The following is a 17,731-nucleotide window of genomic DNA, read 5'->3' on the forward strand; positions in this document are numbered from 1 at the left end:
AATTGCGTCTTTGATATCAGGTGCAAATCACTACATGTAAATGAAGGGTTTGCGTGCGTTAAAGTGATTCCAGCCGTTCTGACAGAAGGACCATTCAAGAAGGAAGAAAATCTGATCGCATTGAAATTAATAAACATAAATATAACAAGAACAAAATGCTATATAGGAGATTATCAGCGAGGAAGTCAATGGGAATAACAAAAAGATCAATCGAAGAAATTATGAGAAGATGGCAAGATATTAGGAGAAACAAAAGGGAAGCAAATAAAACGGGAGGGACGGTGGATGAGATCCTCTAACAAACACCGATCAGCAGGTCCAGATCTTTCTTTGATGAGCAGGTGACTTTTCATTCAGTCCCTCGCGAGTGCTCGTGAACCTCATGAAGCTACCTGTGAATTCTGCAGGACTCATTCAGGACTTGTGACACATGAATAACGGGACTGGTGGGATATCCAAGCAGTGATACGCTGGAATGACCCAGAGGAAAGTAAATGCTGACTCATAAGAAGTTTTGACATTGCTGGTATTTTGTGTCTCCTCCTTGTTGTTGGCTGTCAATCATCATACAGTTCATAAAATAACTCAGAAAGGTCATCTTTGGACAAACGATATGTCTGAATAATTTTCCCCTCCGTCATCTCAAAACTGTTTCCACGGGTGTAAAACCACGTTCTCTACATATTCTTTGGTTTCCCTGCATCTCCTTCTCACCACAATAAGAGCAGCCGTCTCTCCAGATTTGCGCATCTGATTAATACGTTCCTTTCAGTCGTACTAAAATACACAACAGTCACTTCTCCTGTTTCTACTTTCAGGTTTAGTAAATATCGTTGCGGGTGCTAAATTGTTCTATTTGCATGTTCCCGCCCAGTATTTTGCACGTTCAAGTAGAAACGCCCAATATTACATATGCATGCAGGCAAACACACAAAAAGGACAACGCGTGTTAAATTGCACATTTGAAAGACGCAATCCTCACTGCACGTCGTTAGTAGATCTGCTTGGACATTTTTTTGCGGGTGGTGTGAAGTTTGCACGTGATTTTACAGACGCAAACCTTTAGTAAATCAGGCCCCATGTGTGTTCTCTCCTATGAGCCGGTGTGAATAAATTAAGAGGGTGTGCATTCAAAAACACTATGCCTACATAGATCCAGACATAATTAGACACATATTCAGTGCACAGCAAACTGATTTAAAAAAAATCAAAACGACACCCTGTTTAGCTCTTTGGTAAACCACTGCCCAGCCTTCACAATGATAACAGATACAAATCTTACTATTTGCACTACGTTTGGTAATTTTAATTCTGCACTTCTCAACAGTTTTCCACTATCTAATGCATATTTTACAGCGTGCGAGTCCATTTCTACACTGACAACATCACCAGCCAAACCTCTGCAAAAGCCAGAAGAACAAAGAACCATAACAACATAAAATAACAAAGGGACAGAGGTCAACTGTCTGCCCCACCACATTCAGCATTTTGTTTTGGCACTGCAGCTTTTTTCTTTTTTTTTTGATGATGCAGATCCTGGCATTCAGTATGTGGGCACAGCAGAGACAACATGCCGCACGGGGAGGGCGTGTGAGCTCGGCCAGACAGAGAGGAGGGACGACAAGGACAGCGAGGAAGACGAGACAGAGAGGATTAAAAAAAACCACAACAGAAAACAGTGGAGAATTGCTGAAATTTCAATATTTCCATTTTGTTTTGGTGTCAGTGGGTTGAATCTGTGTCCTTGCATTTGTGTGTGTGTGTGTGTGTGTGTGTGTGTGTGTGTGTGTGTGTGTGTGTGTGTGGTCTTTAAAACCAGGTGTCCCTCTTAGGTCTGGGTAAACACCCACTTTTCAAACCTTCTAGCAAGAATTTGAGATCAGGCATAGTCAGTGTTATCCAGGTTAGCCAAGAGTAGTCAAGTATCATGCTTCCTTTCACATAATTTTCCATGGTGTGTGTCTGTTAAAGACTCAAATTACAATGGAAAATGTCAATATCTGAGTCTCCCACAGGGAAAAATGAGCAAAGTCAATGTGCCGATTTTTTTGTTGTACCAGTGAGAACTCATTTCTCCATCATGGCTTGTTCCAAATTTGGCTTCCATCTCTGTTTTTCCATCATTAGCACAAACAACATTTGCAAATAAAGAAAAACTCATTTCCGTGTCCGTCATCCGTGAGGCCTTGCCATCGTTTTCCAGGGCTCTCAGCAGCCAGCGTTTCCGGCACCTTTGTAATGTTCCGACACTCTCAAAGCCTCCTGAAACAGTATCTACCCATTGCTAACCAGCGCTTGAAGCTAGGCCTTTTAACACATTCTCAAAAGTGCGGGTGTAAGTGAAACTCACGCCTGTCGGTTACCTGTCTTTAGATTTGTTCCCCTGAAAGATAGCCATTGCTAAATATGTGACAAATGAGTGATAAACTGTGAATGTGCACAGCTGAAACTTCCTGCAACGTGTCCACAGCAAGTGTTCAAAATCCTTTATAGCTGTCAGCTGCGAGATTTAGAATTAGTACATTTATTATCCCTTATGGGACAAGAACAAGACAGTGATTGCTTCAGAATTTGACATAAATGTATGAGGTTGTATTCCTTTTCTGCTTAAATATCCAGCATCCTGATAAAGCATCCTTTTGGCAGGAGCAGTCCCACACGACATAAATAATTTGGATGTGATGATGTGCAATTATCCAGGCATCGCTTCATACAGTTAAAGTACCTCCTTCCCCCTGAAGGGTCTTCACTAACTGCCGGTGCTGATCTCGTGATGTTCGTCTCAAGAGTTTTGTGAGGACTCAGGCTGGCACGTCCGTCCCTGAGGAGATTTGGGCGACATCTTTCCAACTTGTGTGGTGTGGACGTAGAGCAGGACGAGTCTCAGATCCATCGTCCGGAGCCTCGAGTGTGCTGCTTCTTCCTCCTCTTACACACATAGTAGACCGGGAAAACCACTAAACCTACAGACAGAGAGGGCAGGAAAGTTTTTTAACGATACAAATAATCATTTTAATTAACCATTCATTGATGTATATGGAATTCTAGAACTGTCATTACCGAATGTATTTGATTTGATTATTCCACATTAGAGCATAATGCAAACAGATTTGGCATATGTGAAACTAATTGACTTGAAAAGGGGAAGATTGGAGAGCGACAGCAGCACAACACTGATTCTATTAACGATGAAAGTAAATATGAATCTGCCATCACGGCATATTAGTCTGCAGCGGATCATCTGTCAGATTTACAGACACGGGAAAGAGATTAACACTAATTACAGTTCAGCGGAGGCCTCAGTAGCTCACAATACAGCCTGACTAATGACTCACACAGTCAATTCTCCAGCTGGATGATGTCATAGACGTAGTTCCAGGAAGTAAAAGTCACCCAGTGATAATCTGGATCTACCACTTTGGTATTTTTTTTTTAACTGGAACAGTTTGCTTTTCCTTCACATGAAACACAAAGGTACCCCTTGACTGGAAATGTCATTAAAAGCGCTGCTGCTTTGCTGTGTGGAAGAACACAGTCATCTGTAACTGAGCCGTAACCATTTAGCTGTTACGTGCTGACTGGTCCCATCGGAGCTCCCCTCCTGATTAATGTGCATGTGTGTTCATGTGTGTAATTATGTTACCTATCACCAGCGCGAGAGCTCCGAGCACCACGACCAGCAGAATGACCACTGGAGCTATCAGCACTTTAGTGGCTGCAGAGAGAAACACAGTGAGAGGAAGATGTTTTAGTACAGAAGTCACTGCAAGCGCAAATGATCAACTCCATCTTCAGTAAAAACATCCCTCATTAAACGCTAAATCTATGCCGCTAACAATGCGTGGCAATAGAACAGCAAAGCGCGCTGTAATGGGCAAAGGGCTTTTGTTAAGGGACAAATGAGCTCCCAATTCAACAGGCACCCTGCTGATATAACTAGCTGTAGCTGTCATGGAGAGCAGAAGTGAAACAGATCTGTGAGAGGAGTTCAACTTCCTGGAGGCTTGCTAGAGCATGTATCTGATAACTGTGAATGGGTAATTATACCGAACATAATCTGATATGTGATACTTTCAGACTTCCTTATGAAGCGCTCCACAGTGGTCTCGGCAAGTAAAGGGGTAGATTTGGATGTGTTCACTTCTGTTGCAATCAAGCAGCAAATTCAAGACAGTCACTGACATTGATGGAGGAAGTAATCAGGCCCTTAAGTAATAGAACTAATACCACACTGTCAAATGTCCCGCATTCAAACATTTTCCTTCCTTCATCTTCATTCATCTGTTGGTAAACATGCTTTTCCTGCTTTTTTTTTTTTTTTCATTAATTCCATTTTCCCATGCTGTCAAATCTCTGTCATAATCATGTCTTCACTATACTTGCCTAATAATCTTTCAGCCTGTGTTTTTTGAGCCAATTTAAATATTATCGTAATTCAGTCATACTGCCTTTCAGACCTCCTGACGCGCAACCCTCCTCCTCCCCATCACCACCTCATCAGTCTGGTTTTCCTGGGAGCCGAAACTTTAGTTTCCGTCAGTCATCTCTGCTCTCCACCGACTTCAACCACTAACGGCTGATGACTCTCCCCCCCCGTCCCCTCTGAGCCTGGTTATGTCGGAGGTGTCGTCCTGTTAAAAGATAGTTTTTCCTTCTTGTTGTCTGAGGTTCTTTTCCTGTTGAAAGGGAGTTTTTCCTTCCAGCTGTCATTCATTTGTGAATTGTTGAATTGTTGGGTTCTTGTGTTAAATGCCCTGACTTGTTTTAATGTTGTGATTTGGTGCTATAGAAATACGAATTTAAAATCTGCATTACTCTACTCGCCCACCTCCAGCGTAAGGCGGCGGTGGGCCCTGTACCTGCATTCAGGACATTACTCTATGAAATAGCCTTTTATTGTCGGAGTGTAATCGCCAAAATTTATGACTCAAACTGTCATTACTCCACTAAATTGTTATTCAATCCTACTGATCTCTTCTTATTTAAATATACCTTTTTGAAAGTATAAAAGTAAAAACTTTGCAGTAAATGCTCGTGGATAGTGTTTTAATATCATACATAATGTACAGTGGGTACGGAAAGTATTCAGACCCCTTTAAATTTTTCACTCTTTGTTTCATTGCAGCCATTTGCTAAAATCAAAAAAGTTCATTTTATTTCTCATTAATGTACACTCAGCACCCCATCTTGACAGAAAAAAACAGAAATGTAGAAATTTGTGAAAATTTATTAAAAAAGAAAAACTGAAATATCACATGGTCATAAGTATTCAGACCCTTTGCTGTGACACTCATATTTAACTCACATGCTGTCCATTTCTTCTGATCCTCCTTGAGATGGTTCTACTCCTTCATTGGAGTCCAGCTGTGTTTAATTAAACTGATTGGACTTGATTAGGAAAGGCACACACCTGTCTATATAAGACCTTACAGCTCACAGTGCATGTCAGAGCAAATGAGAATCATGAGGTCGAAGGAACTGTCCAAGGAGCTCAGAGACAGAATTGTGGCAAGGCACAGATCTGGCCAAGGTTACAAAATTATTTCTGCAGCACTCAAGGTTCCTAAGAGCACAGTGGCCTCCATAATCCTTAAATGGAAGAAGTTTGGGACGACCAGAACTCTTCCTAGACCTGGCCGTCCAGCCAAACTGAGCAATCGTGGGAGAAGAGCCTTGGTGAAAGAGGTGAAGAAGAACCCAAAGATCACTGTGGCTGAGCTCCAGAGATGCAGTAGGGAGATGGGAGAAAGTTCCATAAAGTCAACTATCACTGCAGCCCTCCACCAGTCGGGGCTTTATGGCAGAGTGGCCCGACGGAAGCCTCTCCTCAGTGCAAGACATATGAAAGCCTGCATAGAGTTTGCCAAAAAACACATGAAGGACTCCCAGACTATGAGAAATAAGATTCTCTGGTCTGATGAGACCAAGATTGAACTTTTGGGCGTTAATTCTAAGCGGTATGTGTGGAGAAAACCAGGCACTGCTCATCACCTGCCCAATACAATCCCAACAGTGAAACATGGTGGTGGCAGCATCATGCTATGGGGGTGTTTTTCAGCTGCAGGGACAGGACGACTGGTTGCAATTGAAGGAAAGATGAATGCGGCCAAGTACAGAGATATCCTGGAAGAAAACCTCTTCCAGAGTGCTCTGGACCTCAGACTGGGCCGAAGGTTCACCTTCCAACAAGACAATGACCCTAAGCACACAGCTAAAATAACAAAGGAGTGGCTTCGGAACAACTCTGTGACCATTGTTGACTGGCCCAGCCAGAGCCCTGACCTAAACCCAATTGAGCATCTCTGGAGAGACCTGAAAATGGCTGTCCACCAACGTTCACCATCCAACCTGACGGAACTGGAGAGGATCTGCAAGGAAGAATGGCAGAGGATCCCCAAATCCAGGTGTGAAAAGCTTGTTGCATCATTCCCAAGAAGACTCACTCAGAAGTACTAGCTCAAAAGGGTGCTTCTACTCAATACTGAGCAAAGGGTCTGAATACTTATGACCATGTGATATTTCAGTTTTTCTTTTTTAATAAATTTGCACAAATTTCTACATTTCTGTTTTTTTCTGTCAAGATGGGGTGCTGAGTGTACATTAATGAGAAATAAAATGAACTTTTTTGATTTTAGCAAATGGCTGCAATGAAACAAAGAGTGAAACATTTAAAGGGGTCTGAATACTTTCCGCACCCACTGTAAGTACAGTGCTTGACTAAATGTATTATATCATTGATATGACCGAGTTCTTTGGTCAGCACTGACAGTTCATTAAGGCAAAGAGGCAACAAGGTACCATGTTGCATTTTGACTATTGCTTTTTTATTTCAAGTTTTGCGAGCAGTGTAGCTGTAGGGACGGCAAACTCAGTTGTTTTTTGGCCCACCACTATGAATTAAACAATTTGTTTATGTACAAATACGGAATAAAATTAGTCAGATTCCCATCAGCCAAAGCTCTGCTGCGAGTTTAGTGTTCTCAGCATGCAAAACATTAAGCTAAGATGGTGAACACGGGAAACAGTACACCAGCTAAGCATCGCAGAGCATGTAAGCATTTTCACAGTAAGCATCTTGTGCTGACGTAAGCATTCAACTCAAAACACAGCCGTGCCTCGGTGCAGCCTCACAGAGCTGCTAGCATCTGAGTTTTGCAAGTCTTGTTATCTAACACATGAAGAGATTAATTTCCACTGCTATTTCTATCCCCGTTTCTCACTCAGAAACACAATTATAATCCCCAGCTGAGTGCAAAGTGGTCTCGCTGGTTCAGTTTGAGTTCGTGGAGAGCAGAATCTGATTAAATACGGCAGGTTAAGAGAAAATGAAGAGAAACTATGCTGGACTGAATTTGGCATTTGTCACATACGCAGAACATGTGTAGGAAAATGCAATCTGGCTGTACTTAAAGAAAGGAGAGAAAGAAATATATTTTTTTACAGAAGTAAATATGAATAGATGCAACGGGTAAATGAATCACGACTTTAAGGCAAAACACATTTTTCATAATTTTATATACACTTGTGTGATGTGCAGAAGACATTGTGCCAGTATGCTGCTTCTGTGCTGAGACAAAGACAAGGATCAACAAAGAGGCCAGGGAGTTCACTGTTCTCATAGGCCTGAGCAAACAAGCTTTGTTTTAGTACCTCTCTGTTTAAATTAGTAGCAGAATAACAAAAGACACATTTACCGCCACAATGGATCACTCCCACTTGTAGATACGCAGCTCCATCAGTGTAAAGCTTAGTATACGTGAAAAGAACAAGCCAGCTAAGAAAACACACCTCATGATCAATTGAGGTTAAAAGAATGACGGCGCCTCCCTTCAAAACACACCAACTTACCACAGACAGACCCTCTGATTAGCCGTCGCAGATGAGGCTTATCGGGGAGATAGCGATACTTGCAGCCAAACACGCTGAGGTTGGATGTGTGGTCCCCAAAAAATCTGACGACAAAATAAAATGCCAAATCAGAAAGAAGAAAGAAGGCGAGCAAAAGGCAGGTGGGGGGAGGAAAGTAAAGGAGTCTAACCTGAGGTGTCTGTAGCGCTCTCCACAGCGGTAACAGAAGTTAGTGTTACACTGCGTACAGGTCATATGATCACATCCCTCTGTCCGCTGAATATGGATCTAAAGATAGAAATTTAAAAAAAAGACGCAAAAAGGATTGTTCGATGAATAAGTCAACAGTTTGAAGCTACCACATACTATATATTTTACAAGCTGCAATCGAAAAGGTCTGAGACCGCTCCTGTTGTGCATGAACGGAGCGGAAGTAAGCAAGCAAGGGATTTTATTTGTACAGCACATTTCGTGCACAAGGGAAATTCAGTGTGCTCTACATACTGTAGATAAAAGCAAAACGGAGGAACATACATATATAAGATACAATAAATATAATTAAAAACCATGCAAGGTCAAAAAGAAAGTAATTAAAAAGAGAGATATTAACTGATAGGAATATAAAAGAAAATGCAAAGTGCAAATGATAGAATAAAAAGCACTGTAAAAGTATATTTTGGAATCATCTTAAATTTAAATCAACGGCCGGTAGATATTAGTTGTGAATCTGAGACATCACTGAATCACTGAGTGAATAAGGCTACACTTAGTGGTCAAGCATTAAAATATATAGAAGGCTCAACCAAAGGCACATGAAAAGAGAAATGTTTTTAATCCTGATTTAAAAATAGCAACATTTGGAGCATATGCAAGATCTACTGGCAGTTTGTTCCAGTCACATACTGCGTAATAGCTAAAAGCTGTTGCACCATGTTTACTTTGGACTCTGGGTTGTACTAACTGATCTGAGTCCATGGATCCAAGAGCCCCAACAGGTTTGTGTTCTTTGAGCATGTCACAGATATATTCTGGGCCTAATAAACCATTATCATTATTGTGATTAATAAACGAGTATCAGCACTTTAAAATCTATTCTATACCTAACTGGAAGCCAGTGCAAAGATTTTAATATTGGATTGATATGATCAGTTCTCTAAGTCCTTGATACAACTCTAGCAGCAGCATTTTAAATGAGCTGCAGTTGTTTAAAGGTGTTTTTAGTCCAGGTTAAGAGACCATTACAGTAGTCCAGCCTACTGCAAAAATCAAATTCTGTGTCAAGATTTCAGGGACCAGGAATTAGTTGCAGGGAGCCAAATCCAGCAAGTAGCAGTGGTGGGGAGCAACGATTGTGTTGTTGGGGATGAGAAAATCGTGCGTTTTCGTGCTAATCAGCTCAATTTATTCTAAATTGAGTAAACATTTTCCAGAATCAGCTGCCGAGGTTACTCTTATGTTTACACTCAAAACCACATCTTTTTTTTGACTTCACAGTCAAACACGATCCTCTCTGCCTGCTTCCAGAGCAGAAATGAAGAGACATCAAGCAGCAGTGTGAAGAGCACAGACGGAAAGTATCTGCTGCTGTGTGCAAACAGTTCTCAAATACCGGTAATTAGCTTAATTTATGTCTTCCTTTAGTCATCTGGCAATCAAGATTAGATATTGTGCGGAGTGACTCGGTTGTGAGATAAGACCAGGGTGGTATTGTGGCAATCGATATCTCCACGAAATTATTCTGTGCAGCAGAGACACTATGATCATTTTTTCAATACGTTCTCGGTCTCTGCATCGCTGCTCCTCTGTTCCACATTCACTTTACATCTGTGCATCCATCCTGTTCTCTACAGATCTCCATCCATCATCCATCTTTACTTTCATGCTTCCTCACCTTCATTGATTCCTTCATCTACACTGGTTCTACCTTTCATCAGTCAACTCCCTCTCCATTTACAGACATGTAACTCCCTTCGACTGTGGCCACATCCAGCATTCCTGTGCAAGGGGCTTGCCTCCTGGATCCTTCCTCAGTGTTCCCCCCAGTTCTTCTTACCTTACACTGCGGGCATTTCTGGGCGTTTCTCTGTCCGTGCTCGATGACACTCGCCCAGGTTCGTAGCAGCTTGTCTCCTTTCCTGTAGTCGCGACATTTGAGCCCATTGTGCCAGGGCGCGTGGCACTTAAAGCACCACACAAAATGGCAATTGCTACACTGGATCTACGGCAGGGAGAGAAGACAGATGCACACGTTTACCCACAAACAACAGACAAATCCTCCAAACCTGGGAAATTTGGTTTGTTAAACCTAATGTGTTACTTATGAGCAGAGGTGTAGACTTGAGTCACATGATTTGGACTCAAACCCGACTGACTTATGTCCTCCTGTGGCCCACTTTCACGTTTTTTCCAGTGGTTCAATAATTAACTTACTTAACTGAGACAAAACTTACTAACAGCGACTGATTTCCATTCTCCATGACAACTGAAAGCTCCACTAAAAAGGCAGTAGGTGGACCATGAGTTGTGATTGAGGTTGAGATTCACTTGTAATTTGCAAAACATTGATTTTATCCCATCTCTGCTTTGGTTGCTACTGCATCCATGCAGCCACATCAGGAACTCTACTTTTCATGCAGCTCACTGCTGCTCCAGCAACCATCCTTTTTTTTACTGTGAAACATTACAGTAGCCATCAGAGGACTACTGGTGCGCGATCTTACCTTGTACTTGTGCTCGGAGTGGTTTTGGTTGTGTGTCTTCAGAGAGGTGAACTCACTGCACTGAGGGCAGGGTTTGGTGCTCGAATCCAGCTGACTCAGCTCCAAAAAGTAACGGTACTTGGCCACGTCCTCGTTGGCCAAATGGGAAATCACCACTTCCTCGTCCAGGTTGCCACTACACTCCGGGATTGGACAGCTGATCAGAGCTTTGGCAACTCGCACCTGGGAAACATCACAGACAGTTGTTTTAGTATTATGAAGCACTTTAGCAGTTTGGTTTTGGCCTGTTAAGAAAAAACTAATTTACATGCCTTTAAATGCTTATAAGAAGATTTTCTCATTTACTTCAATCATGTGAATTAACACGTAAATGCCATCATCTAAAATTGTACTAAAGACGTCATACATTATAACCTTGGAATCAGCATGTGTGACCGGTCTGGCTTTGCTGTGGTGAGCTTCTCTGATATAAAGGTGAACGATGAGACCAGATCTATATGGAATATATTCATACCACTGAAGGGAAATGGTAAACACTTCACCAAAAAACCGAGGGGACGTTGATGCATGAAAGACTGAAGGATGCAGTGCAGAGAGTGGAAGTTAATGTGCATCAAAACAGACACATTAGTTATTCCAGAGTGAGTGCTTGGCAGTCATTAACACTAAGCAGACTTTATCCACACAGTGTGGAAGTCCATCCATCCATCCGTTTTCTTCCGCTTATCCGGGGTCAGGTCATGGTGGCAGCAGGCCAAGGAAGCTGACCCAGACTTCCCTTTCCAGCTCATCCTGAGGGATCCCGAGGCGTTCCCAGGCCAAATAGGATGTATAATCCCTCCAGCATGTTCTGGGTCTTCCCCAGGGTCTCCTGCCAGTTGGGTGTGCCTGGAAAACCTCCAGTGGGAGGCGCCCAGGAGAATCCTGATCAGATGCCCGAACCACCTCAGCTGGCTCCTTTTGACGCGAAGGAGTAGCGGCTCTACTCCGAGTTCCCTCCTGATGTCCGAGCTCCTTACCCTATCTCTAAGGCTGAGCCCGGCCACCCTACGGAGGAAACTCATTCCAGCCGCTTGTAGCCGTGATCCCATTCTTTCGGTCATGAGCCAGAACTCGTGACGATAGGTGAGAGTCGGAATGTAGATCGACCGGTAAATGGTAAGCTTCGCCTTTCAGCTCAGCTCCCTCTTCACCAAAACGGTCCGGTTACTACTTGAGCCACACCGAAACGCCTGTCGATCTCCCGCTCCGTCCTCCCCTCACTCGTGAACAAGACCCCGAGATACTTAAACTCCTTCGCTTGAGGCAGGCACTCCGTCCCCACCTGGAGGGAGCAATCCACCGGTTTCCAGCAGAGCACCATGACCTCAGATTTGGAGGTGCTAACCCTCATCCCCGCCGCTTCACACTAGACTGCAAACTGCCCCAGTTAATACTGCAGGTCATTGTCTGAAGAGGCCAACAGGACCACATCATCTGCAAACAGCACAGAGGCGATCCCGAGACCCCCAAACCTGACGGTTCTCCTCCCCCCGGCTGCGCCTGGATATCCTGTCCATGAAGGTCACAAACAGGATCAGTGACAAAGGACAGATCTGGCGGAGGGCAACACCCACCGGGAACATGTCTGACTTATTGCCGAGAATGCGATCACAGCTCCAACTGCAGTCGTATAGAGACCGGATGACCCGTTGCAACGGCTCCAGCACCCCGTAATCTTACAGGCACGATGACTTTCCGACCACAACTCCTAGCGGCCGCATCCACAATCGAGGCTTTGAACATGTTCCACTTGGATTCCATGTCCCCAACCTCCCTCTATGTCTGAGAAGTTCTTCCGGAGATGAGAGTTTAAGATCTTCCGGACCGGGGCCTCCACCAGACGTTCCCAGTTCACCCTCTCCAGCCGACTCTGCCGCTATCTGATCCAACTCACCACCAGGTGGTGATCAGCTGACAGCGGTGCTCCTCTCTTCACCTCTCTTTAAGGTGTTCTGGTACCAGGTACACTTATGAGCCACCTTATGCTCGAACATGGTGTTCATTATGGCCAACCCGTGACTAGCACAGAAGTCCAATAACGAAACACCATCCGGGTTCAGATCAGGCAGGCTGTTCCTTTCAATCACACCGCGCCCGGTTTCTCCATCGTTGCCCACATGAGCGGGGAAAGAGCCGGAGCTGATGCGGGAGGTGGAGCGGTACCAGCTAGATATAGTTGGGCTCACCTCCATGGATAGCACTGGCTCTGGAACCAAGCTCCTGGGGAGGGGCTGGACTTTGTCTGGAAGTCAAACCCTAATTAACCTGAACATTACAGACGAAATCTACTGATTTGATATCACTTTGTTAGCAATGAACAAAAATGTTACTTCATTAGATTCACTGTGAAACTCGTTTTTTATTCTCTTGTTTCCTTATTACTACATAGCTCTTTTGCTTTTTTTGGCTCCCAGTGCATCTCTTCTTCTCTGGCTGCTTTCTTTCTGTCTCATTCTCTGCCTCCCCACACTTTAAGTCCATCAAAGCCTGTGAGACCTGTTGTACTGACACATGATAAGGCATCTTGTCTGTGTGTGTGTGTGTGTGTGTGTTTGTCTGTAAAAGTGCGTGTAAAATTACAACATGCAGAAAACAAAGAACAATAGCATCAACCTCTGAGGGCGTCACACCTAATATCCCCTACACCCCCCCCCCCTCCCACACACACACACACACACACACACACACACAAAGCCTATTACATGATTATGAAAATGTATCCTCTGCTGCCACGAGAGCTGTGTTGTTAGTGTTGCCACAACACCAGCGCTGTGGTGACCAGTGCCAGACTGGTTGAACAGGTTATCTCAACCACACACACACACACACACACACACACACACACACACACACACACGTGTCACCATGTGTGGTCTGTTTAAAATGAGAGGGCCTTTGTTCTGTATCTTTACTGTCATGAGACAAAACTGAAGCCAATATGAAGCCAAAAACACGATTGATGACTTAAGACCAAAACAAATAAGCTTACACTTGGCATATGTTTGTCCCAAAACAATAATGACTCAACAAAATTGACCTCAGTCTTTTGCAACCTTTGTATAAAGTCAGCGGTTGCAGCACCGAATACATGTTGAAGCTAAGAGTGCTTGAGAGCCAGTTATCAACTGAGCAGAGAAGTGGAAGTAATGGACAAATATTTGAAATAGTTGACTAAAAGTGCTGAATAAACAGTTCAGATATGTCAGCTCAAAGTAATGGATAAACTGTTGCGCTAGTTAGTTAAGAGTAATGCATTAACAGTTTAAATAGGTAGCTAAATAAATGCAAACTTGACCAAAACGATGTAAACTCTGACAAAAGTATAACAAAATTATTGTTAACAATATCCACTTTTCACATAATAATTAATGTTAAATAACATCCACTTTAGTACATTCATAAGTTGGGTGATGATGCTGGCAATGACATGATGTTGAAAAAAGATTGGAACGCCTGGAAGTAAAACTTCACATCTAAACACCTAGTTTTAAGGACAAATAAATTACAATGATTTCAAACGAGCAAAATCAACAGCTCCCTCACAGAATTTTTTTCCCCCCATGTTTTCCACATGGGATACGTGTTCACATGTTGAAACTTATAACAACATGGGGAAAATATGTTACTACATGGGCTTAACACATTACACCATGAAAATGTTCCAAAAACAAATGTTTTGTATTTTCAGGCAAAATACACGTTTCACGTGTGTATAATCACACGTCATGTCAGTTTTTGCACGTGAGTAATTCATGTGGTTTTTATGCGAGGGCTGCTATATTTAAATTCCTTAAATTAACCTCGATAATATCACCTTGATTTGAGAAGGTGTGTAGATATCAAATTGTTGGTTTAATCCCCGTTACAATAACGTCGGCGTCAAACTAGAGCAATCTGGCCTCCTGCGACACTCATTCACCCTCCCTGCCATGCATGACCGATGCCCAGGATCATAATAGTGATACCCTCCACGGGTCACGACAAATACTGTGATCTCTCCGACATAAAGCTTACGGTACCTACTGAGGGTTAACACCAAGCTTCTGTGCTAAAATGAGTCTGCAGTGCGTTAAAGGAAAATAAATATTCCACCCACACAGGACACTTTACATGACCCCCTGTTCGGCTTGTCTCTGTGTTTATGTGGTTATTCATGCCTTGTTATCAAAGCAAGACAATTGCAGGTAAAAAGTCATCTGAATGACTGATAATAACTGGTTCATCTAAACAGATTAAAGCAAATCATGGCAACAGTACCAAAGATCTGACAATGCAACTTCCCCGCAGCTCGTAAAACATTTTCAAATGCATGTTTATTAAAACTGGGATTATGATTGGAAGATAGCTGACTGGTATGATCTCAGGAAGAAGCCACTTGAAGGAAATAAAATCCATTCTGAAACACTTTAGCACTAGAAGGAAGCAACAACTGGCAATGTGCCTTACCTTGCAGAGTCCATATTTCAATGATAGCCACTGTAGACTGACGAGTAATGGAAGCAGATGTTCATCTATCAATTATTAATTTCCTTGATGTATCGGTGTAAATCATCAGAATCAATGGAAAAGACTTCTAAGTCCACTCGTGTCCCTGATGTCTCAATTTTGGCTGACTTCAAAAAATACTTTGCAAAGACGGTGCTCCCTCCATGTACATCTAAAACACACTGCTGGGATGCTCAGGCAAATGTTCTGGCATCAGCTAAAGGCTTTCTGGGAAGTGTAGGAGACAGTCTAGAAGAAAATGAGCCCACACTTATGCTTTGTTGGACTATAACTGGACTTAAGAGTGCACATAAGAATACAAGTGCTCTTTTTGAAGGTGAGATATTTTTTAAAAGAGCCTGAGACAGAAGGTCTGCTGAATAAGCCCAACAGCTCACAAAGTCTGCTACTGTGAAAACCATTCCTGCCAGGTCCCAATTTTAGCACGGTATGTGTCGGTGACCCAGATTCACAGATAAATACTGATCACAAGATGAGGAGACCTGTGGATGTTGGCGTGTAACATTTCACTTCAGAAAACTTTTGCAGCAGAGACCATGTAATGTGGATATTTTCTTGAGTTGGGGTCAGCTCCTACAGAGGGTATGCTTTTAGTGGTCCCCCAACTTTGAGCCAGGCCTGGCTGCTGATAAAATACCAAAAATAGCACATTAAAACTGTGACAGAGAAGATTGTGTGTGTGTGTTACTTCTGCTCAAGGACACTTGAACCAGCTGCTGACTGACCCAGCAATGACTGGTTGAAGCTGGGACAGCCACCCTGCTGCTGCTGCTGCATAATACTATGCTGTCCCCACTTGTCCTCCCCTCCCTCCCTCCCACCAACCTGGGAGCTGACGTAGAGTTTCAGACACTCATCACACACGGCCTTCCTGCAGCAGGGCAAGGATGCGATGGTTTTCTCCTCCAGGCACACCCGGCAACTCTTCATCGGAGTCTCTGCACCGGCCTGCTCCGCGTACAGCCGGTGGGACACATCCCCGAAAGGATCCACCAGGTCGTCCAGTGTGTACAGTGCCAGTTCGGGGCTCGAACCCGCGTCCTGTTTCGGTTCCGAGTCCATTTCTGTGGCGTCTGGTGCATCGTGGCGGTCTGTGATTTCAGTGTCTTTCAGCTGGCTGTCATTGGCGATGCAGTAAACAGTGCAATAAACGTGCTCTTTGGCACTAAAAGACTCGTCTAAAGCGGCTGCGTTGCTGTCACTGTCACATATATTATAGCACTGCCCAGTCACGCTTAAACACTCAACTCCTTCAACCTCCGGAGTCGACAACTCGCTCAATGTTGGCTCGTTTTGAGTCCCCGCGTCGCCCGTTTCTCCGTCCGACTTTTTACACCCGTCACATTCAGCTCCATAACCTTTGGTAACGTCGTTATGAACGTCTCCGTCGTGGTTCTCCTGCTCTGCGCTGCGCTGCATCCGACCGCCTGTATTAAGACGAAGAGCCGGAGATTTGGACTCCCCGAAATTCCTCCTCAAAATCTCCACAGCGCTCGCCCGCCTCCTCGCTCTTCCTCCGCCGTTGCAGTTGTTGTTGTTGTTGCCCTCCGCATCCTTCCCGTCCTCGCCGCCCCTCTCCTCCGAGTCCCCGTCGCCTCCGTCCAGTGACAGCCGGGAGTTTGATCTGGTGACACGTCGGTTCAAATCTCTGAGGGGCCGGTCAACTTTACCGTCCGGGAGGGAAGTTTCTGTTGGCAGGTTGCAGGACAATTTCACCCTCCCCTCCTCGAAACTGCTGATAAAACTCGGCATCTTACAGGCGGCGGCTATCGGTCCGTCATCTTCCATCCCCGCTGCGGCTCTCCCCATTTAGCGAGCGGCTACTCTCCCGGACGGACCTCTGCCTGCCTGCCTCGTACCCAACTCCCTACCACCAAAACAAAACAAAGCAGGCAAGCTCGCTGTTTCCGGGTCGCGTCGTAAGCATGCGGGAGAGCAGCCGATAGGCCGATGGGAAGCCTAGCGGTGGAGGACAGCCCTGGCAGGTTGGTTGGTTGGTTGGTTGGTGGCAGCGTGAGGTGAATAACAGGGTGGATTTAAAGTTGGAGATGAAAGTAACTTGGTGGAGAGAAAGGAGAGATGACCAATCAACTGGGGGTGGGGTCCGAAGTACATCACTGCGTCTCAGTTGGGTTTGTGATTGAATATTTCTTTTGGCCTGATCAATAGGGACCTTAAAGATGCTGTAAAGTAGAAATGAAAATGAGTTTTAAGTTCATCACACCACAGAAGTATGGGTTGTTAACTACCCATCCAAATTTGAATGAAAAAAAAAAACCCCACTATGTTAAATTAGGCTTTGAAATAGTGATCTGTATGACAGTCCTGTGGCTGCAGTTCTTTTCCCCACTAAGCGGTCCGTCTGACATCCAACCTCTCGGTGACTTTATGCACGATGTCCCACTGGCACTCTGTCTCTCTGGTGGACGGAGCAGCCTGCTTTATGAAAAACACGATAGAATCAGAATTTATTTGTCCAATGAGTGAAACATACAGGTGCAATCAAATCCAGCTTGTCCCCCTGAGCTGCAACACAGGAGTAAAACTGGACACCAGAGACAGCAGACAGTGAGTCTCCAGCTACTTCTAACGCACCTCCATTACAACAGCGGAGA

General features: G+C 44.1%; 1 protein-coding gene across 2 annotated transcripts; it reads right to left on the reverse strand.

The window, feature by feature from the left end:
* Window positions 1-1,751: 1,751 nt before the first annotated feature.
* On the reverse strand, window positions 1,752-17,001 carry rnf217 (ring finger protein 217). Of its 2 annotated transcripts, XM_069158421.1 has the most exons (7): window positions 15,942-17,001; window positions 10,569-10,790; window positions 9,902-10,066; window positions 8,039-8,136; window positions 7,849-7,952; window positions 3,644-3,715; window positions 1,752-2,963 (listed from the first exon to the last, which is right to left on the reverse strand). In XM_069158421.1, exons 1-7 carry the CDS (start codon window positions 16,923-16,925, stop codon window positions 2,884-2,886), a joined length of 1,725 nt encoding a protein of 574 aa, XP_069014522.1. In that variant the 5' UTR covers window positions 16,926-17,001; the 3' UTR covers window positions 1,752-2,883. The 2 variants fall into 2 exon arrangements, with proteins under 2 accessions (XP_069014522.1, XP_069014523.1); XM_069158422.1 differs by lacking the exon at window positions 3,644-3,715.
* Between the last annotated feature and the right edge of the window lie 730 nt (window positions 17,002-17,731).

This window comes from Embiotoca jacksoni, unplaced genomic scaffold (genome assembly GCF_022577435.1).
Source record: "Embiotoca jacksoni isolate LCO1_2020_lvr unplaced genomic scaffold, fEmbJac1.0.p SCAF_23, whole genome shotgun sequence".
Lineage (NCBI taxonomy): Eukaryota > Metazoa > Chordata > Actinopteri > Embiotocidae > Embiotoca > Embiotoca jacksoni.